At 43.8% G+C, this 22,183-nt stretch overlaps 1 protein-coding gene across 2 annotated transcripts in view; it reads right to left on the bottom strand.

The window, feature by feature from the left end:
• unc5cb (unc-5 netrin receptor Cb) overlaps nucleotides 1–22,183 on the bottom strand; it is a 147,509-nt gene that overhangs the window by 54,927 nt on the left and 70,399 nt on the right. For both annotated transcript variants that reach the window (XM_053645280.1, XM_053645279.1), the window contains exons 3-4: nucleotides 11,044–11,187; nucleotides 75–178 (exon numbers count right to left, since the gene is read on the bottom strand). In XM_053645280.1, the coding sequence (XP_053501255.1) occupies nucleotides 75–178; nucleotides 11,044–11,187 (248 nt within the window). The remainder of the gene's footprint in view (nucleotides 1–74; nucleotides 179–11,043; nucleotides 11,188–22,183) is intronic.

Raw genomic sequence — 22,183 nt, 5'->3', positions numbered from 1 at the left:
AGAGTGCTGCGGTGTTGTTTTGTCGTCGTGTTTGTGCTACAGGAGCGAGTCAGGATGAGGTCAACATGACGCACCTCTGCAGCAGGAACTCCTTCGGGTGGACGGCACTGGAGGAGCACTTCCTGTTCGAGAGACACCTCTTTCCCCAAAGGCTCCTGGTCAAAGGATTTGCGGAGATCTGGCAAATAAAAACATACAGACGTTGTTAAAAATTAGCATCGTGCATCGGTCCGATACAGTTCTCATTTTCTCGTCCCGGCAGGTGACGGCGATCTGGACGCGTGATGATAAAACACCGTAAACATTAAGATCAGAACAAGGAGTGCATTGCTTCACAGCGATAACTAGACAAGAAAATACGTCTATCGACGCCACATAACAGCAGCTCTTACCCAGTATGCCGATAATCGTGCACGGTTTTAATGATAATTAAATGTAAATGTAACGTATAATGATAATTAACTGTGGTACTAACCGTCGGGGAATTTTATCGTGAAACCGGTAACCGTTTCATCCCTAATCCCTTGCTCATGACTGTAATTCCATTCCATAATGAACTACTTGATGTGGAACTTCCAGAATGGCTGAGAAGCTACAACACTTTTACTTTGATCAAAGTGCTATGAATATGCAAATTAGAAATTCCCCCAGTACTACATATGACCACTCACTTCCCCTGTCGCATGACCTCTATTTGCATATTAGAACATGATTGGCTGTTATATTTTCTGATGCAATAGAACTTTTTTTTAATTAACTGCCCAGCACTACAGTGACACTACTGTCAAACATGGGGAAAATACATTTCCTAAAGGTTAGGGTGCCTTTCAATTCTTAATTCGAACGGCAGATAAACCCACACCTCAAACGCAATCCGACTCCCCACAAGCGCCGTCATCCAATTTTACCACTCTGTTATGCTCGTTCCTTGCATATTTCATTTGAACTTGTTTAAGATGTGTTAGATTCTCTTTTCTGACCCCATCAGGAACGCAATTAAATTTTCTATTTATACGCAACAGTCTTCTCTGGACCGGTCGCATCTCCTGCCCTGGAAATCCAGGCCGTAACTGTGAAGACGGATTCAATATTTACGTCCACGTGCCATTTTTTCCCCTCTCAGGTGCTCATAAATCTGTCCACAGCTTCCTCCCTGACTCGGCTACGCTTGCTGGAATAAAGATATTTTTCACTCGGGATGCACCACGCTGCTCCGTGCACCCCCCCCCCCCCCCAACCCCCCGTTCCTTGAATACATATTTGATTTTAGCTCCAGTACAGCAATGTCACTGATATAAAGATGGTAAAAAGGAAGTACATGCTGATTGCAGCTATTTATTTATTTAGCGGTGGGTTTCCTAGGAAGCTGTTTTGGTATGACGAGGACGTGGATTTCGGAGACGTTCGAAGGAATTCGGCTTCAACACAAACGTTTAGGTGTGAAAAGGAAACGCTTTACGGTTTTCTGAATCCAAGCCCTATAGCGTTGCCGCTTTGACACAAGGATCTGACGTTTATAATTCTCAGGACTAGTCTTCCTGTTTATCTGCTGACACTTTTATTCGCGTTATCGCTGAGAGCAGAGCGGGATCAGCATGACAAATGGCTTCCAACCCCTTTCTCCCTGATAGCAATAGTAGAACAACTCAGCAAGGCTTTCAAAAAAAAAAAGAAGAAGAAGGAAAAAAAAAACCCAACACTAATACTGCTGCCTGTCCAACCACTCAGGACAGTGTAATCCCTTTGGAGAGAAATGATTGATTAACGCTTGTGACATGTTTAGAATACAGCGTCTAAAATGTTTTTCATTTTTATGACAGGTTGACACCAAGGAGGACGTGAAGCCTTGTTGCTTCTCGTCGAACTTGTGTAAAAACATGTGGAATTACCATTCGGAGCAAAACATAGTGCCAAAGTGCTACCGGGGGGGGGTCTGTTTTGAAGGCGGGGTGAACGCTCAGCTCGCTAGTGGTTGATCTTCCTGTCTGACATCATGACTGGCGGTTGGAGTCACCTCAGGCCTCAAACCTGATCTCACGTATGAATTAGTTTGGCCGACAGTGATGGATGACCGAGCCTGGTGCTGACACCTCCGGGTTTTCTCCATCTCTCCATCTCCTGCAATCCTGCGCTCAACCGCGCCAGCCTAGCGGGAAAGCGAAGGATTTCTTGCGCTGCTCTAATAAAAATCCAATAGTTCTCCTTCTTTCTTGTACTTGATGAAATAGGTGAGAGCCTGGCAGGAGAATAGAGCGAGCAGAGAAGAGTGAGTCTCACATGGCTAGCTCCTGGCTTCATTACATATACAGTTCCTTCCACTAATATTGGCACCCTTGGTAAATATGAGCAAAGAAGGCTGTGAAACATTTTCGTTATTGTTTAAACTTCCGACCTTTCGGTTCAAATAATTCACAAAAACACTCCCCTCTCATGGGTATCAAATAATTGCAAACAAAACACAGTAACGTTCCATTCCTGTCAGTTTGAACCAGTTCATCCGGAAGACCTGCCACTTGCCGAATGGTTTTTTTTTTTGTGTGTGTGTTTTCTCTCCAGACTGTCGTGTGTGAAAATCCCAGAGTTTCTGAAATACTCAAACCAGTCCGAACAGCAGCACCACCAACGATGCCAGATGCATGACTGGCTGACTGAATAACTGAACGAATGAGCAGGTGTCCACATGTTACGAACAATGACACCGGTAAGCGTAACGCCCTTCAGCCTTGCCTGGCAACCTTGCTCAAACTTGAAGAATTAGGTGTGAAGCTGTGAGAGAAAAATCGAGCCAGTACCTCGCTGCTACTAATCCCCATCAACGCGCTGTGGACACACCGACATACACAGCAGGCCGCTGCCCAATCAGTTCCACCTTTCCACAATAAACCAAGCTCAGTCCAGCAGCACTCACACCAGCATGGGGTCCACAACTAAAGCACGGCTTTCTCGGTAAAGAAAATCCGACAGCGTTCACGCCAACCGTCCGAGTTCAACCTTAGGGAAGACCATCTGATCGACTGGAATGCTAATATCCGAATAATTTTTCCAAATCTGAGCCGTTACTATTATCTCGGACGTGCGCTGACTTCCTTTCATATACATATATAATAAACCGATAACGGTAATTGCTTTACATGTGATACGATCACCAGTTTTTCCACTTCTATTTCAACTAGACAAAGAAAAAGGGCTCAGATAAGGACACACTCGGAAGCGAGGTTCTGTCCTCTAGAGAGAAAAACGCAGAACAGTTCAGGCTCCTCGGTGAACGTGGCTGGAAAACGGTGGCGTTTCAAATCTGCGGAATTCCCGCGTAGTGCTGTTAGAGTAGTTATTCTGTGCGAGCTTAATACTTCCGACAGAATTGATTCATTCGAAATGTTTTTATCATTTTGGATCTAGATTTATGCGCCTGCATTTTTTTTCTTTTCTTTTCCCCGTGCAGAGCAAGCAGGAGACATAATTCCATATTCCCAAAACACAGCTTTGGAAGTGTGACTGGTAGCCTCATCACGGTCTCAGTGGGGAAATAGATTTCCTCTTTATGTGCTGGAAGTGCACTTGCTGCGGGAGTGCACATAACCTGTTCTTGGGTCAGAGAGGGTACAAAAAGACAAGCGCGCACACACACACACAAATGCTTGTCTTACGATCCTTGTGAGGACCTTCCATTGACGTAAACATTAATTAATGACGTAAACATTAATTAATGCTAAATAAGTATGCTGTGATGTATAGTAAATATAGTGTGTTGTAGAAATGTGTCAAGTATCGTGATATGATATTTCTGTCGTAAAGCTCACCCTTCACACACACACACACACACACACACACACACAGGGTTTCTGTACCCAAGGCATCAGCATCGAGCGACAGTGCCTCTGGCTTCCTGCGTAATGGGAGAAAAGTCAGTGAGAAAGTGTGTGGGCGCTGATAAACAGCGGGTCGCTCAGCCTGTCTGAGCAGACTGAGCCAGCGACATGACGTGGCCCTGTAGGGGTCTGTCCACTGCGTGCCTGTCTCTCTCTCTTTCTTTCTTTCTTTCTTTCTTTCTCACACACAGAAGAGTGTGTGTGTGTTTGTGTGAGAGATCAGGCGCACAGAAGTCACTGTTCCTCCAGCAGCTCACACGTTCTCTATTCACTTTAATTGCACTGACACAATGGTGACACCACTACAGGTCTGAGCGCGCTTCCCATCTCCGAGCTCAGACCACGACTTTCATTTATCCTTCTACACAAGGAAAAAGGGAATGACTTGCGGCTTTCCGTTTAAAAAAACAACAAAAAAAAAACAACAACCCAAAACAAACCCAACAGTGTTTGTGTGGGATGTCAGCCAGGATCTGTTCTCCCTTTTGTTTACCGGCTGCCCCATCACTCGGTTTCTAAACCTTGAGTCATCCCATGATGCAATCTGAAATTTGTCAAGTTAAACCGTAATGGCGTCCTCTGTCACAAGGCGGCATCCTTTCTGGCAAACACAGAGCGCACACACACACACACACACACACACACACACACACACCTCTCCATCTACCCAAATGTGTTTGCCTGCTGTCAGTGGCGTATGCTTCGAGGGCCATTACTGTAATAATGCATAGTGGGTCCCACTTTAAAGCGGCGATGGCGTCTGGGCTAGCTGGCTGCTGCACTGCATTGGGATTGGCACTTTAAACAACTCGCTCCAATTACGAGCATTTTCATTCCATTACGGCCTTCCGCCGGCGCCCCCCTCCTCCCCCGGGGGGCCTCTAGCGCTCCCCCGGACCAGTGTGGGTGGAATTAATTGGCTGTGTTGCTCCACGTGCGAGCCCGACAGCAAATCGCGCGCCTGTTGAAGTTCCGTCTTGTTTCGCTTCGGTTTTAAGTTTAGTTCGTCGCTTTTATCACACGTAGGCAGTTAGTGAGTTGTCTCCTGGATTTTAGCGCATTCTCTCTGAGCCAGTTCTTGAACGGCGCGAGAAACGCAAACGTTTCCGCAGAAGGCCTGCACGTTTTGGACCTGCGGCTCTTTCTGGAGTCGATTGGCTGGAGGCTGGACGGCTGTCTGATCACCGCAATTATTCCCCTTCTTCAATAGCCTCTCGTTCGCTCCTTCTGTCCCCGTTCCACCGACAATAAGCCTGTTGGCTGGAGTTCTAGACGGTGACGCATTAAGCGGTAAATGAAGCCAGATCGCTGCCATGTAAAAGCACTTTGGGGTTCTCCAACAAGCGGCGTCCATATTTTTGTGCACTTCCAGCAGTTTGAAGAAATATGAGTGGTGAATAATGTTCAGGGGAATGAAGGGGGGCAGTGGAAATAAGCAAACGGCAGAATAAAAAAAACACTGGATTTATTACTCACTCTAATGGACAAAATGCATTACAATGCCATCGGTGATATGTAGTGGCACAACACAAAGTTCTTTTGCCATTACAAATTAATGACAAATGATGTAGAGGGCCATTTTGCTTATTGTGAAGCGTTCCAGCCTCGGCGCTTTCAGCCAAGCTGCATTTTCGTTTTCAAACATCAAATTTAAACCGAGGGATGGGGTGAATAATAAACCTGACTTCAATTAAAAGTACACAAAGACACAATGTTTTTGAGAACAGCTTCGCTTGACCTATCCGTGTAGCTTCGGGGGAGGGAAAAGCTCATTCGACGTCGTCGCTGCAGAAATAACACGTTTATGCTGAACGCTACCGCCGTGCTGTGAAATTCACAGCCGAGTTGCGGGGAACAAAATGATTACTTTGGCACGAGGAACACGAGGAAAAGCTTTGCGTGGCTGTGTATCTGTGTGTGGCGGCAACAAAAGAAGGTGGATGTTTAGTAATGAGTTGATTTAAAAAAAAAAAAAAATAAAATAAAAAAAAGCCCTTAATCTGTGAAAGTTCCCTTCCTTAGTTGTGTATACGTGATCCCTGGGGAGACGACGTTGCTGGGAGGAGGAAAGGGAAAGGAAGAAGCCTGAGGATACATTCCTGCGGAGCTACCTCGATTCGCCGCAGAAATCTAGGCCGAGACGCCACATATGAGGACAATTACTCTAAGTGGATGTGTTTGGCTACTTGTCATGCTAAATTACACAAGTTTGCTGAATTATGGGCTATTTCCATCCTTTATTTCCACCCATCCCCCTGTTAAACGGTTTGATCCTGATGCTGCAAAAACAAGGCTTGGCACCGTTTCAGATCGCTGTGGTGAATGGGAGCGTGTTGGCATTTTACCTGCACGACAGTAAAAGTCATAATAGCTTGAGGTTCGAGGGTAGAGACACGTTTTTGCCGTGAGAAGTGCCAGCAAGAAGGAGACTTGAGATTTAAAATATATATATATATATATTTACTGCTGAGCTCTTATTTTCAGAATAAGTGCCCTCGGACTCGGCATCTCCGACTCGCCTTCAGTTTCCATGGTAAACTTCAAAACAGCGTGAATTCCGAAAGGCGAGAGGAAAAAGCACTCGCTCTCTCACACTCTCATGCCGATGACATGACTAAATGTTAAACTTTTCATTAATCAGGAAGCGTGCCTTTCCTAAAGCGCGACAGCTCACTCTGGCTCTTAAAAAAACAAACAAAACACGAATTTCCTGCACTGAATCGAGGACGACTCTGACTCATTCGCACAGAGAAAGCCGGAGAAAGAGAAAAAAGGGTACCATTTCCTCTTGTGAGTCATTCCGTAATCGTCGCACTTTGCGCTTTCCTAATTGCGTCCCACCTGGAATGGCTGCGTCTGAACAACCTGTTCTCATGTCTCCCTCTCCCTTCCTCTGTCCTAGTCTGTTACTCACTGTTCTCTCGCTTTGTTGTTCCCTATCCGTCTCTCTCTCTCGCTCTCTCGTCGTCATTCTGTCGCTCTTGCTTACCTCTCTCCGTCATCCTCTCTCTACTCTCACAGAATCGGATGAGTTTGACCAGCTTCATTTAAAAAAAAAATAATACAAATTTTTGTTGTGAAGAAAGCATGTTCGTGTCCGTCTCCGTCCCAGCGGCTCGAACACCTCCCCCTCATATAACTCACTCTGAAAGCGCCTGGACGCCAGCGTCCCCACAAATCACGCCCCCAATTAATAACCTCCATCCGACCACCGCTGCCCTTTTACAGCTCCCCCGCTTTATAGTTTTAACATTGATCGCCATTCCTCAACAACAAATGCACGCTTATTTATTGAGCCAAGTGTTGCTTAGCCGCTAATTAAAACGTCTTTCCAAAACGGACAGAGAAGCTTGATTTCCCCCCCAGTAGTCTCTAGGGTGAGATTTTAATAGGAGCGGATGAGGAATTTATTCAGATCTGAAGGAAAGGTTAGTGATGGCAGGCAGCCGATCATAGCCAATTAGAGAGATGAGTCAGTCTGCGGGCGATCCCTCACTAGAGAGCGCCCTCTCCTGCTGTTCTGAATCACGTCTTAGACATAAATGTTCCAGTGTGAACTTCAAAACTGGTCTCGGATTGGGTCGGGGAAACGGACAACGAGCTGACAGTGTCGGTTTCAGATGGGAGACTCTGGCACGGGTTGGCGCCTTCACGACACGGAAGCATGAGAGAAGCCATTTAGACAAGACCGAGAAGGAAAGTCGGTTAAGGACGGCGTATGTTTTCAATATAATATCTTCTAAAATGTAGAAGCTGGAGTTTTACCGTAAGCACCGGGTGCTTGGGGGAACAAAAGCTGCAACAAACGCGTCTGCTTAATTTGAGTCTCAATCTGGCACCCTAGGTCATGAACCAGTATATGGTGTACACGAGGTTGGGTACTTGTAGGGACCCTGGCTCACTCCACATTAGGACTGATAGCTCAATTCCCGGCGACATGACGACGTGCTCGCATTGTAAAACGCCACCACTGGTATTTATCGACAACAGGAAGGACCGATATTTTTTCTGACATTGTGTCATAAATTTGTTAGCGTAATCGTAGCTCGTAGGCTAGACATGGACACTAGGAATGTTCTTGCTTCCTGTTCTAACGGGGAAAAAAATGCTATGTACAGCATTGAAAAAAGATTCTCTTTAAATTTGATTCAATTTCACATTAACGAACTCGAACCATTCGTCACTGGGGGAAGGGGGCGGGGCTTCCTTGGCTGTCCGTTCATATCGGAGAGTTCAAAACACCTCAGAAACTCTCAATTGTTCTAGATCCATATGTCGATTGGCTACCGACGGATGAAAGAAGCTGTGTTGGCGTATTTTTGAGTGAACTCCTACCAGCCTACTCCGATGATAAAAACGCTTACGCAAAATTCATGAAAGGTCGGCAGCCGAGACACTCGAGACGGTGTACGAACCCGCCGTCTTCCTTAAAAATGCATTACAGTTCGAGCGCTGACGTTGAGCAAACACGAACTGCCCCCGGGCTTCGAGATCGTCAGATGTTCCAGCGCCGGATGTTCCGCATCTTTGACATTTTCATCGGCCTGCTTTCTAAGCCTCCTATGTCTGATAATGGCGTTCTCAATAAGTAGCTGGAAAGTGCTGGAACAAGAGAAGATGAGGCACTCAAGCTGTTCTGCAGAAATCTGATTACAACACAAAGCCAGAACTGAGCGCTGTCTACTCTCGGCACAAGGACAGAAGAGCGAGGAAAAACAAAACAAAAAGAAAGAGCCAAACAATAAAGATAAAGCCGGTATATGGAAGGCTCGTTCGTCTCGGTCCTGTTTATCTAGCATGACTGATTCATCTCGCGGAGAGCAGAGAGCACGTGTGCGTCTCACACACCAGCATATTAGCCACGGTCAGGTAAACACAGATTCCCCACACACGCGGATTCGCAAAACGCAGAAACGTCTTTTTACCTGGCAGGGAATTGGTACTCGGATGCAGATGGAATGACGTACCGCAAATGCAGCTGTCTCGCCCACGTGATGCTCACAACACTCCCACTCATCTCCGGATAGAATGGACTCTTTGTTTTGACCCACTTCGTTTTCCATAACAATCGACCTGACTGTTCTTACCTGCTGTGCGCAGTGAAGCTTGTCGTTTTACACGATTCTGTGCGAAACTGAAAAGGATGAGTCATGTTTTATAGTCCGCTAGTGTTTTGATATCATAGCTTTGTTTTTCTTTTTTTTTTTTTTTACCCGCTACGTTTAGCTTGCTTTAGACCTTTACACAGTCATGCTGTGCTTCTTATATCTGGGTTTTATATCTCGCGAAAACGTTTAGGCCATTCTTTAGTTTTCTGGCTCTTCCCATGTAAAAAAAAAAAACAAAAAAACAAACACTCTTACAACACTGCTGGAACATTTGAATGGTTTCCGTAATGTTACTTACTTTAACCCTTAGAAGAATTGCAATCGACTTATCGGATATTTTCAATCGGTATTCTTTTATCGCCGTGAGTCTGTTATAAGATGAGTCAGGACACTGTTGGGTTTCTGTGTGAAGAGTATCCTGACTGTGTTTAGCTGCTGCTGAGCACGGCGAAGGGAAAGGGGAGGGGTTTGAGGCCATCTGCACACCTCTCCACTTTCATACGAGCCATTAAGCACTACTGTGGTTTGAGGAGAACGACATCACGAATGCATTCAATGTTGAACGTGGGCGACCCCAAAACAGGGGGATATTCCATTTTTTTGGTCTCTGGTCAAAAGAGTTAAACTGCATCTTGTCACAGAAACATGAACACGTAATCACACGGCTTCACCTGTAGCTTCACAGTTTATCAGTAAAAACTGTTTGGATTATGAGAGAGTTTGTATTTTAGTTTCTCTTCCAGTTTCATGGCCTGCAGCTTTTCAGGCAAGACCTTCTGACCACTCGTACATTTTGCTGCTCAGTCCCTACAGCGATCGCACGGCTGGTCGTTCAGCAACAGGTCTGTGTTTTCTTCGATCTATCTGTGCTGAAATATAAAGATCACACCACATATCTATTTGGAAAGAGAGCATTTTTATTGACTTTCAAACCTAGGTATGAAAAAAGGCCTGACAAAAAATATTGGCACTGGTGAAAAGAGGCAGTTTGGAGAAAAATGTCTTATGATTTTGATGAGAAATAGCCGGTGATTGAAAAATGACACGTTATTTGTTTGATTTGTTTTCGCTTGTACTTTATTCCTTCTCCAACCATTAGCATGGCACAGTTAGCACGTTTGCCTCGCACTTCCAGGGTCCGGAAGGGGGGGAGTGGGGGTGTTCGATTCCCACTTAGTCCCATTCTAGTCACGTGACCCATTCAACTCGAAACAAACGAGGTGTACTACAGTTGTTGTGCCTGCTATCCAGTTTGATAGCTTTGTTAACGTTGAATGTCGGTCACTTTGTACAACTCTTTTAGATTTGCGTATTCTGAATAAATAAATGGAATGACGCAGACCAAAGCTTCTAAAGTTTGTTTCGGTATGGAAAATGCCAGTGTTTTCAGATCTATCCGGATTAACATGGACGTAGCCCAAAACCTCCATGTCCTCCATGTTGGTTTGTTTGTTTGTTTTTCCTTCCTCACTTCCCTCCATCTTATGATCGGACTGCTTGGGAGGTACCAAAAAAAAAAAAAAAAGCACCTTTTAGAACTTTTAAACTTTATAGAACGTTCTGACAGTGTTCTTCTTGCTTGCCATGCCCCCCCCCCCCCCCTTTTGTGGCCTTTACAGTGAGTGTTACAGCAGTCAGGTAATCCTGCATCCCAAAAATTGCCACGTTTCAGCTATAAAACTTGTTGTTTTTTAAAAAAAAAAAAAAAAGAAAAAGAAAAAAAAACCACGAAATGCACAGCAAAGCATTCAAACGTCCAGCTTTTCTGCAACCGCCTTTTCAAACGTGGCATTTTAACAGACAATAGTTTGTGGGTTTGTGTATTTCCTGTATGACCGCAGTACAGACAGCAGATACACAAAAAAAGAAAGAATGTAAGCACAGGAGGACGTGGTCACATTCTGTTCAGACTGAGTGAAGTGTGTGGGCCATTTCTCTGCCCCCGGGCTTGTTTTTACTCAGAACGGGAGAAATCCTAAGAGACTTTTTCCACTGAGGTTAAAGAAGAGTTTTCCATTTGTGTGCGAGAGAGAGAGAGAGAGAGAGAGAGAGAGAGAGAGACTTACAGGCAATGCGGACGTGGGCCTTGCGGCTCTTCGTGGTACCGGCTGAGCTCCAGGCCACGCACTGGCACCAGAAATCCTCGAGGCCGAAGAGCTCCTCCACCTGCTGCCGCGTGATCTCGATACTCGCCTCCCTCACCACCAGACCTGAGACACACCGAGAGAGACTTTTACTTTTAAAAATATATTTAATATTGATGCATTCAACCTCTTTTTAAAAAATACAGAAAATGAAATAATATTCTAGCGGATATAAGAAAATAAAAAAAGGTGCTCCTCTTTTTAGAATTGTACAGAGAGGGGGAGAGAGAGAGAGAGATACAAAGGGAAAGAGAGAGGGTGGTGGCAAGAGAGTAGTGAAAGACGGAGAGAGTGATAGATGAACAGAGACAGACAAATTGAGACAGAGGTAAGGGCAAGAGAGAGATGGACAGAAGAACAAACATAAAGTGAAAGATCGACATAGAGAGAGAGAGAGAGAGAGAGGGGGAGAACAATAGGGGGGGGGAACAAAAGAGGGCACAAAAGAGAGATCCATATGAAGAGAGACCGAATAAAAGGAAAGAAAAAAAACGGAAAGATACAAGGAGGAAGAAAATGAAGAAACGGGGAAGGGTGGAAGAAAAACAAAGACAAGTATTAGATACAGAAGATGGAGAGAATGGGGGAAGAGCTACAGAGATAGAGAGAGGAGACAGAAAAGAGAGAGAGACAGAGAGAAAGGGGAAATGAGAGAGATGTATAGATGTAGAGAGAAGAGTAGGAAAAGACAGAGATATAGAGACAGAGAAAAGGGAAAGAGATGGGAAAGAAAAGAGAATTGAAGGGAAAAAGAAATAGACATACACACAAGATGGAGTGAAGGGAAAGAAAAGAGCACCAAGATAGAGAGAGAGACAGAAGGGAAAGAAAAGAGAGATAAATTTGGAATCAAAGAAAGAAAGAGAAACAGACAAACAGAAAGGCAGGGAAATGAGGGGAATGGAAGAGAGACCGAAAGAGAGAGAGCGAGAGAAACGAAGTTGAAGAGAGGCACAGAGAGGAGGAGAAGTGATACAGAGAGAGAGAGACACAAAATAATACAGACACAGACAGTGAAACCGAGAGGAAGAAAGAGCGAGGGATGGAACAGGAAGAGGAGAAATACAGAGAGGTAACGTGAACTGAAGAGAAAGGAGAAGGAGGAGGAGAGAAAACAGAGGTAGAGAGTCAGTACATAATTCAGCACCTACACTGAGTACAGATTAAAAGCTCTGTATAGGATGTTTGTGTGTAAGTGAAAAACTGCAACGCTTCACTGCGAGTCACTAAATCAACATTTGTCACCGCCGCCTGTGTCGGAGTTTTATACGACATACGATTTAAAGTGGCTGAGCTCGCTTCACTTCCTGCTATTCAACCAAAAGCTGAACGTGTGTGTGTGTGTGTGTGTGTGTGTGTGTGTGTATATGTATATATATAACAAATAATACAAAAACAGAACTAATACTTCTTTAAACTTAAAGTCGCTGTGAAGTGCCTTGAAATGTGCAGCGTTATTCGGTGTTGACGTAATTTCCACTGAAACAGGAAGTCAGGGCGAGAGATATAGAGTGGCTCCGCCCCCTTTTTAAACAGCCAATAACGTTTAGCTTACCTCACCGTCCCCGGCTAAGCCGTGCTTGACGGTTAATACCATGGATTTTTATAACGTTGTGGACGGGACACTTCAGATTCTAGAGAGCGTTTGATTGGACAGAAAATCTGTTGAGAAGCTGAAGTGTAGAGTGATGTCATCAAAATTGTTGATCGGTATCGGTGGTAGACAGAGTGTGTCAATTTTGAACGCATGTACCTTCTAAATGCGAATTTTGTCACTGTTTTGGAGCAACACTAGCTTCTATACATAAGCCACAAAAGAAACTTTTTTGACTTGATGGGGACTAACCGTTTATGAATATCTATCAATAGCTCGAAAATAGTCTGGGAACGGTTGCCAGGGTTGCCTTTTTTTACACCTAAACAATAAATGCGGTGTGGGGTGGTTTCAAAAATATTCCAAAGCCACCAAGATCTTGTTTTAAAGCAAATAATCGGGATAAATTGGACACATTTCCGCAATATATACTGCAGGCTACTGCAAACAAAGGGAAAGTGTAGGCGAAGAAAGTGTCTACGAATCTACGATTCTGTTTTGAAATGCATTTGAAAGAGAAGAAGTTGGGTTATGGAGTGTAAAATGTACGTACCAGGTGATGTAACATAGCAAATCAGAAATGTGCGCACAGCACGGTGAACTTGTTTATTTAAAAAAAAAAAGAAAGAAAGAAAGAAAGAAAAAGTGAGAGAAATAGTATCTCCTTTTTTTTTTCCAGTACACAAACTGTTTGGGCTAGTTTCAGGCGTGTTTTCTGTAATTCTGATGAGATCTGGCAACCCCGCCGATTAGCATCGGAAGGTAAAGCTAAAGTAAACAAAGTGACACTCACTGTCGTAACCTGCAATTTCTAAAAAAATAAAATAATAATAATAAACGGACACACGAGTTTAAAATCAGTCCGTCACGGCGGCCATCTTGGATCTAGAATTTCTTCTTCAGAACTTCAGAGTCATAGCTCAAAGTTTGATGACCGAGCTGATGGTTAGAAATGATTGCATACTATTTTTCCAGTATTTATACTGTATATGGAACAATATACTGAATGTTAACCTTGTAGCTCCAATTCAAATCTAAATAATCAAACACCAAATCCCCGGTATCGACTGGTTTTAGGTGAAAACTTTTGAAAAAGTTTGCTAAACTGTCGCTTTAAATGAAACCACTCGAAGAACAGGATGAAAGCTTTCCTCGTTTCTCATCGGTTTAAAAGTAATCGGCTAAGCGTGTCACGTGACGGAAGCATGAAGCCAAAAAAAAAAACAACACCAGCGAAACAAGGTGAGTTATTGGAAACCCACAGACATCACATGACTGTGCCGGATCCATCCATCATTAGCATCGTGCGTGGTGAGTTTGCCCGCATTAAAGTGGCGTTCATAAAGCAGAGCCGGATGGAAGCCTGCAATCCGCCGGGATGCCATGATGATTGAGAAGTCCGGGACCTCTGGAGCCGGATTTGGAGCCGGAATCCCGTTTGCTAACCCTGGTGATTACTGTTCAGCTGGGCCTCCGATCAAATGAAGGCCAGATCAGAGATGCGCTCATTTCTCCATTTCTCATCCCTTCATCCCTCTGCAGACTTGTTTATATATGATCATGGCGGATTAGAGCGGTGCAGGTGTGTGATTAGCGCACGAGGGTTTGATATCGCTAAACAAATCAGGGACGCTAAGTATCGCATCATCTCTCCGGGTCTGACTCTTTGTTTTTTTTTCTTTCTTTCAAAAATAGACAACTGTGCGAAGGATAGAATGACTCCTAGCACTGCTGTGTGTGTGTGTGTGTGTGTGTGTGTCGGTGTCCAATGAGCCCTGGAGGTGGCTTCCAGCACTGATTGGCTTGCAGAGCCAGAGACAGCAGCCCGAGAATTAAAGTCAGAATAATCCTCCATGCACATGGCACTTCCTCTCCACTCCTCTGTTCTCCACTCTTCCACCACTCCCACCATCCTCATGGCTCATCCCTCGCTCCTGGCTGGAGCTGGAAGTTTATCCCTGTGTGTTTGCCGTTGGGCTTGGTGTCAGACAGCCAGGGGGCGTCGCTTTAAATAGGCTGGAGGAGGAGGAGGAGGAAAACTTTCAATCACGTGGTGTTTAGAAGAAATGGAGAAATCTGTAAACTCTTCTCCTAGAATCATAACGTTCTATAAATAGAAATGATCTTACTGTGCAGAAAGTGAACGTCACTCCTCTTTCAGACATCAGCAGTCGAGTGCTCTCAATCGTTTCCCCCCCCCCCCCCCCCCCGTCAGAGTTTTCCCGAGAGCCGCCGCTACAAAGTGCGTACTCGACACGTCTCGGTTACATTCCTAACTCTTCGAAACTGAAACGGGGGCTTTTTTATTTTAATGAAGACACAATTCAAAAACAAAGTAAAACAAACAAAAAAACAAACAACGGGAATCCAGGAAGATTACTGTACCGGTTTAAATGTTCGACAGGGGGAAAAAAACCACATTCATAAATACATACAGTCCCCTCCGAAACTATTGGAACGGCAAGGCTAATTCATTCATTTATTTGTGCTATACACCAAAGATGTCTGGGTTTGAGATCAAAAGAGATGAGAGTTCAGGATTTCAGCTTTTATTTCCTGGTATTTACATCTAGTTGTGTTACACGACATTAAAACATAGGAGCTCTTGTATCAGACCACCCAATTCTTAGGCGAGCAGAAGTATAGGTACGAATAAGTCTTGAAGTAGATGAAAGTAAAGAACACTTAACGTTCAGTTTCATATCCCTTGCTTGCAATAACGGCATCGACCAAGTTGTTGGTGTCTTCGATTGTGAAGCTTTTCCAGGTTTTTACCGCAGCCTCTTTCGGTTGTTGTTTGTTTCGGCGGGTTTCTCCTTTCAGTCTCCTCTTCAGGAGGTGAAATTCTGCGTTAACTGGGTTAACGTCTGGTGATTGACTTGGCCAGTCTAAAACCTTCCACTTTCCCCCCCTGATGAGGTCCTTTGTTGAGTTGGCAGTGTGTTTTGGATGGTTCTCTTGCTGCATGATGAAGTTCCTCCTGATTAACTTGGATGCATTTCTCGGTCAGTTGGCAGACAGAATGAAAGCAGACAGAAACTTCTGAATTCATTCTACTGATAAAATCATGAGTTACATCATCAGTAACGCCACCGGCCTGCTCAGTCGGGATTAGTCCACGCACTTAAAATCTGTACCCTGTGTTCATAGGTTTCTGTAAAGCTGCTTTGAGACAAAAAAGCGCGATACAGATATAATTGAATTGAATTGAAAGTAAAGATTAGTGAGAATGTTCCAGAAGCATGTATACAAGCCGAAGCCATGACGCTACCTCCACCATGTTTCACAGATGAGCTTGTATGTTCTGGATCATGAGCAGATCCTTTCTTTCTCCACACTTTGTCCTTTCCTTCACTTTGGTAGAAGTTCATATCAGTTCCAGAACTTTTGTGCATCATCTCTGTATTTCTTCCATTTTTTTACCGCTGACGAGTGAGTTGCATCTTGTGCCATAGCACACAGTCTGTCTTCTTCAAATGATGGATTGTGAGACCCTCACCCCTTCCCTGTGGAGGTTGTTGGTGATGTCACTGACTGAACCAAACATGTAGAGTGAAACTGTATATAGACACTGTAGAGACGACTATTAAAGAACAAAATGTCATATTGGCGGGCGTGGTGGCTTAGTGGCTAACACAACTGAATGCTCGAATCTGATTGGCCAGGTGTGCATTGATTTCATACAATAACATTACCAACAGGGTAATGGTAAATGGCGCACTTATATAGCGCTTTTATCCAAAGCTCTTTACACTGTGTCTCATTCACACATTCACACACACACTCACACACCAACGGTAGCAGAGCTGCCATGCAAGGCGCTAACTTGCCATCGGGAGCAACTTGGGGCTCAGTGTCTCGCCCAAGGACACTTCGGCATGTGGAGTCATGTGGGCCGGGAATCGAACCGCCAACCCTACGATTACTAGACAACCCGCTCTACCACCTGAGCCACAGCCGCCACGGCCGGGTAATGTAATGTGTTGGTTCGAATATGTTATTGTTTCTATAGCAACAGCTCATACACAGGGTCTTGTATGGCAGATGCTCTAGTCGTGTTGTTTAACAAAGTAATTCTTGTAATTGCAACGACTAAAGATACATAGACGATACGTGACTTGGACAACGTGATTCACGTGCTCATGGTCATGTGACGTTGTGCGCGCACCAATCCCACCCCCCAAAACCCCTCCACAACACCCCTCCCATCCCCCCACCGAGCAACCCTCCGCGCCATTCCACCCTGAACCCTGATGTGCATGAATTTCGTATAACAGCACGTTCTCCCATGTTTTATTCCTTACTTAACTAACATTATTTACTGATTTATTTTATTTTATTTTATTTTATTTTATGTTAAACCAGGAACAAAACATGAAAGGTAGCAGATGTGCTAATTGATGTTTTATTGAGATGTTAGCAAAATACACCGATGCTCAGTAATAAGTCCACATACAGTAAATGAGAACAAATCACTTTACATGTCACTAATTGGTGATAATGATAGTCTCAGATATTTGGATGAAATTAACTACAAAACACATTAATTAAAGCATTGCTTTTTTATACTAGTCATTGTGCATTGGGGTTTTTTTTTCCCCTCATAGATGCAGAAACATTAGTTCATTAAGTGGTTTAATTGGTTTATTAAATACTGTTGTAAATTGATTTCAGGCAACTTTAAAGTCATTTAATTATGAATTAATAAATGCTGATTGGTTGTCTTTTGTGTATTTATGCTTTTTTTGTGTGTGTGTTTCTCAAAAAAAATAAAAAAAACACCAACATAAAACAGGATTTCTGACTGCGTGAATATGACCATTTACTGCAGAGGACATACACCGATCAGCCATAACGTTAAAACCACTGACGGGTGACGTGAAGAACGTTGATTATCTCGTTACAGCGGCACCTGTCAAGGCGTGGGGTTTATTTATGAGGCAGCAAGTGAGCAGTCAGTTCTTGAAGTTGACGTGTTGGAAGCAGGATAAATGGGCGAGTGTAAAGATCTGAGAGACTTTGACAAGGGCCAGATTGTGATGTCTAGACGTCTGGGTCAGAGCATCTCCAAAACGACAGGGGTGTTCCTAGTATGCAGTGGTTAGTACCTACCAAAAGTGGTCAAAGGAAGGAGAACCGGTGAACCAGCGACAGGGTCATGGGCGGTTTTAAGGTTATGGCTGATTGGTATAAGTAGCCTATACATTAAGAAGTCATGTCTACACTATTATTTTTATTAAAAGTACAAAAAAAAACATCAGTGAATTATAATGCAGGCCTATTAGACGCGTAGTGTCACATCAACAATTTTTAAATCCGAAAGTAGCCCCTTTGCTTGAAATCAAACGCTGGCTAGCATCCGTTTGAGCGTTGATGTAGCCGTGCTCTGATCTGTTAAAGCAGGACATCAAAGCTCGACTGGGGAGAACACGATCACACACACATGACTCCATTCATATCATTTTATCTGGTTCAGAAGGAGGATCTCATCCTAGTGAGAACGGTGAACAGACTTAAAAGCGAGACGCCGCTAACTAGACCAGCGCAGGTTTATACCGTATCAGGACAGAAAGAACAGCTGAAAGGTGGTAAATGAGAGTGCTGGTTGTGTTGAAGGCACTTTTTTTTACAGCGCTCTCTTAAGAGCAGCTATCTTCGCTGTTCACTGACACGCGGCATAATTGACCTTGTTTATGTACCCGTGCGAACATTCATTATTGAGGCTCGCGAATTTCCCCAGCGTAGTTATTTCACCTTTGTGTGGTACAAAATGACTGATAAACAATTGAGTACAGGGAAACGGAGTGTATGCTTACTACCCATTACATCATACTCCTGGTGTGTGTTTAGAATTACAGCCTTACAGCATTATACTAAATAAAATGGCAAGATAATCACCAAGGAATAACTGTCATCTAATATGGCATGCTTATGATTTATTTATGTTTTTTTTTTTTAAAAAAAACAAAAAAAAGAAAAGAAATGCTCCTCGGATACGATTCCCAATTGAATCTTCTTTTACGTAATTTCTCACATCTTGCCTGTGGGGCTGACTGCTGAAAACGGATACCTTATTAGCATGGTTGTCATTATTAGCTTTAGGATGTTATTGATCTGCGAGAGTCAGACGAGAGAGTAGCGATGGAGAAAGGGAGGGAGCGAGAGGGCACTAGTTTTTTTGCTTTTTTTTTTTTTTTTGCGCCTGCATTTCCAAAATAACTCTCCTCCATTTCACCTCCCAATTGGAGGGGCGGGTTGCGGGGGAGAGGGGGGTGATGGTGTGTCCGTGGTGTGCATTACACCTCTGCAACTCGACATAATTAACTTAGGTTCATTTGTAGCGATCAATGGGCCGGCTGCAGATTAGCACGGGCAGTGCCTAAGTGTTGGAGAACGAGAGAGAGAGCAAGAGAGAGAGCATTCGGCATCGGATCGGGCCGCTCGTTTGGGATAAGTGCACAACACATCCGAGTCAGGCTGGCTCCAATGCTAAAAGCACCCATTGCCCATTGGAGTATCCAGTGGCTATTTATTGCTTGGACCCAAATGTGTACCGAGTAACGGAATTACTGACTCGTCCCGGCTACTGTGAGTGCTCCATCAGGGAAGAAAAAAAACCCCAACCCCAAAAACCAAACGGCTGTAATTTCTCGTAGAATTCGCATTAGAACCAACAGTATTACTACAATCGGTATCAAAATTGAATAACATCCATCCGAGTATTCCTTCAAACGTGACCTTAATCAGGTGCGTTTCTAAACCTTCTCCTTCCTCTCCTTTTGTTGATTCTGAGGCAGTGGTTAAAGCGAGCAAATCGATGCTGGAACATTTGAGTAGGTGTTTCTCCTTGAAGCCACTTCCAAAAAATCCATTTGCAGGGAGATAATGATCCTGCATACAAGCATAGGCTTTCTTTCTTTATTTTCCAGAAGAGGAGGAGGAAAGAGGAAAGACTGAGGCATGGAGCCTGGTGCCTGGTGCAGATAACACTCCGGCTCGGCCCGCTGCTGGCCTAAATGCCTGTTAATCTACTCCCCTACCCAATACAGTCAGAGAGAGAGAGAGGGGGATAAGGGTAGAGGATGAGTGTGGGCATTGGATCATGTTTCTGTCGGCTTGGATGGCTATTGACCAGCCTCTATCTGCGGTTCTTTTCTGTCAATCAGGGGAAATTAGAGAGGAGTGGAGTGGGCAGAGGCACCCAGAGCCCCAATAAAAGGAGATAAACAGAAGAGCAGAGGAAGAGAGACGAAAACTCGAAAGAGCAGAGACAACATTAAACGGAGGGAGAGAAGGGAAGAGGCAGTGAGCAAGGCTGATCCACGTCATCGCACCAACCCCTTTTTAACACGAAGACAAGGTTGTAATTCGGATAACGTGCAAAACGACGCCATATTTGTGTCAGCAAGTTAACATCGGCGATAAGCTGTTTGCTAATTGGGAAGACGTCGCTACAACACTCGTACGCTCCGAGCTAAGCTTACTTAAGATGTTGTGCCTCCTGGTGGTCTGACCTTGGATAAATCTTCTTATCGCATGGTGAGAGTGTGAAGAGTTTAGAAATGACTCAGTGTTCCCTTTTAAGCTCCGTTGGTGCGACTTTTAACGGAGATTATTTACCAAAGTGGCACAAATATTTAACGCGTCATACCACACGGCCCTTGATTATTTTCCTATAACAGAACGAACCCGTGTTTTATTTCCTCTCGATTTCCCAACGGTTCCATTTTAAAAGATTGGTTAAAAATGGATGATGATATCCATTTACCGCACTTAATAGTTACATTTAAACGTTGTCGAATGTCTGTGAAACAAGTTAGTTCCAGTTATCGCTTACGTTATAGAAGCTACAAACAGTCTTACCTTGGTCAGACTATTTTTTTTCCCCCCCCTCTATTTTGAAGTAAATAAAATCAAATTTAAATAAAAAAACCTGAAGAAAAATAATAACAAAGCCCTCCGTCCTGAAGACTTGCCCGTTGTGGAAACCTTACTGAAAGTACTAAAGCGCTGACACTGGAGACTCCTTCCATAAAATGAAAAAGTTCAATAAATATCTCTTTATATCTCGAGGTGGTGTAAAAGTATAATAGTTAGTATGATTTTGCTTTAAAAAAAAAAAAAAGTTTGGTTTTTTTTGCAACTGGACTGTAGATGTGGTGTATGCTGAACAGATCCTATCAATAGCTTTAAAAAAAATACTGGAAATAGATAAGGAACAAGCATTTGGGGCACTCCTAGATGGAGAACAAGCCTAAGCAGGCTGTAGCAGGAACAACAGGGCTTATACAGTACATCATCCATTCAAAGAACCACTCGGACACACACAAAAAAACCCAGTAGGGTTGATACCGTAAAAGCTTTGCAGTTGATTTGTTCGTTTGGTGTGCTTAGTTCATTAGTTAGTTAGAAGTTGTGTTACACTTAGTGTTGCCATAAATGTGTGGGAAGCCCAGCCTTTTCTAAATATGTTGTATAGTGCGCCCAAGGCTTAAGGGTGGGGGGGAAAAAAAATAGAATATCGCAAGTATACATTTGCTAAAATACAACAATTGGCAAAACCAAACCACTTGCATTGTACAGACTTATAATCATGTGCATCCTTCCAGCACTGGCTGGAAGTTTTGTGCTATCTGTCGTCCAAAGGAAAAATGGAAGGAAAAAAAAAAAGCTATTTGCCATATGCTTTCCTCTTTATTCCAGCAGAAATGCGACGGTTTGCGTTATTTTAAGTACTGGTGAAAATTCTAACAAGCGCACAAAAGTGTGTCTATGAGTGTGTGTGTTCCCGGCATTATCTAAACATGTGTGTACTATTCGAGTCTGGCTCCAGCACCGTACCGCCGCAAAGGCTGGCATATATATATATATATAAAAATATAAAATAAAAAAGAATAAAATCCCCCCCAAGGGTTTTGGAACCATTACAGACAACAGGGCCTATTTGATTGGCTGCATTCAGCTGCCAAAGAGGGAAATTGAGTTGTCCCTGTAGCCCACAGGTAGCAATCACGCCAGTCTCTGAAGCACTTTCTTTTCCTATCTGTGCTCTGAAGACACTATTGAGCTGCTGCTTATTAACAGCACACAGACAGTAAGCAGAATAGCGGCATGTGTTTGCATTCAGCCCAGAACTGCGCCGCACCGCTTTCAACTCGAACAAACAGGGCCATAAAAACATGCCACTCTCATCAGGACTAAACATGTTACCATGGGACGGCAGTTCAGTTTTAATGAACTGTTAATCGGCGTAATGACGGTTCACGAGCTACGTGGCGAGGACTGAGATCTGTCATTGTATATGAGAAAGAGAGAGAGAGAGAGAAACGATGTGAAAAGAGAGAAACTGGACTCGCTAGTCAATATTCCTGTGAATACACAGACAGGAAAGAGACATCACATGGTGATGAAAAGAGAGCGAGAGAGAGAGAGAACTAAATTCCCCTGGCAAATAATGGGCTTTGTCGT

The sequence above is a fragment of the Ictalurus furcatus genome, chromosome 16 (genome assembly GCF_023375685.1).
Source record: "Ictalurus furcatus strain D&B chromosome 16, Billie_1.0, whole genome shotgun sequence".
NCBI classification, from domain to species: domain Eukaryota; kingdom Metazoa; phylum Chordata; class Actinopteri; order Siluriformes; family Ictaluridae; genus Ictalurus; species Ictalurus furcatus.
Note: the sequence above shows the minus strand (reverse complement) of the source record. Positions and strands in the feature narration are given on the sequence as shown.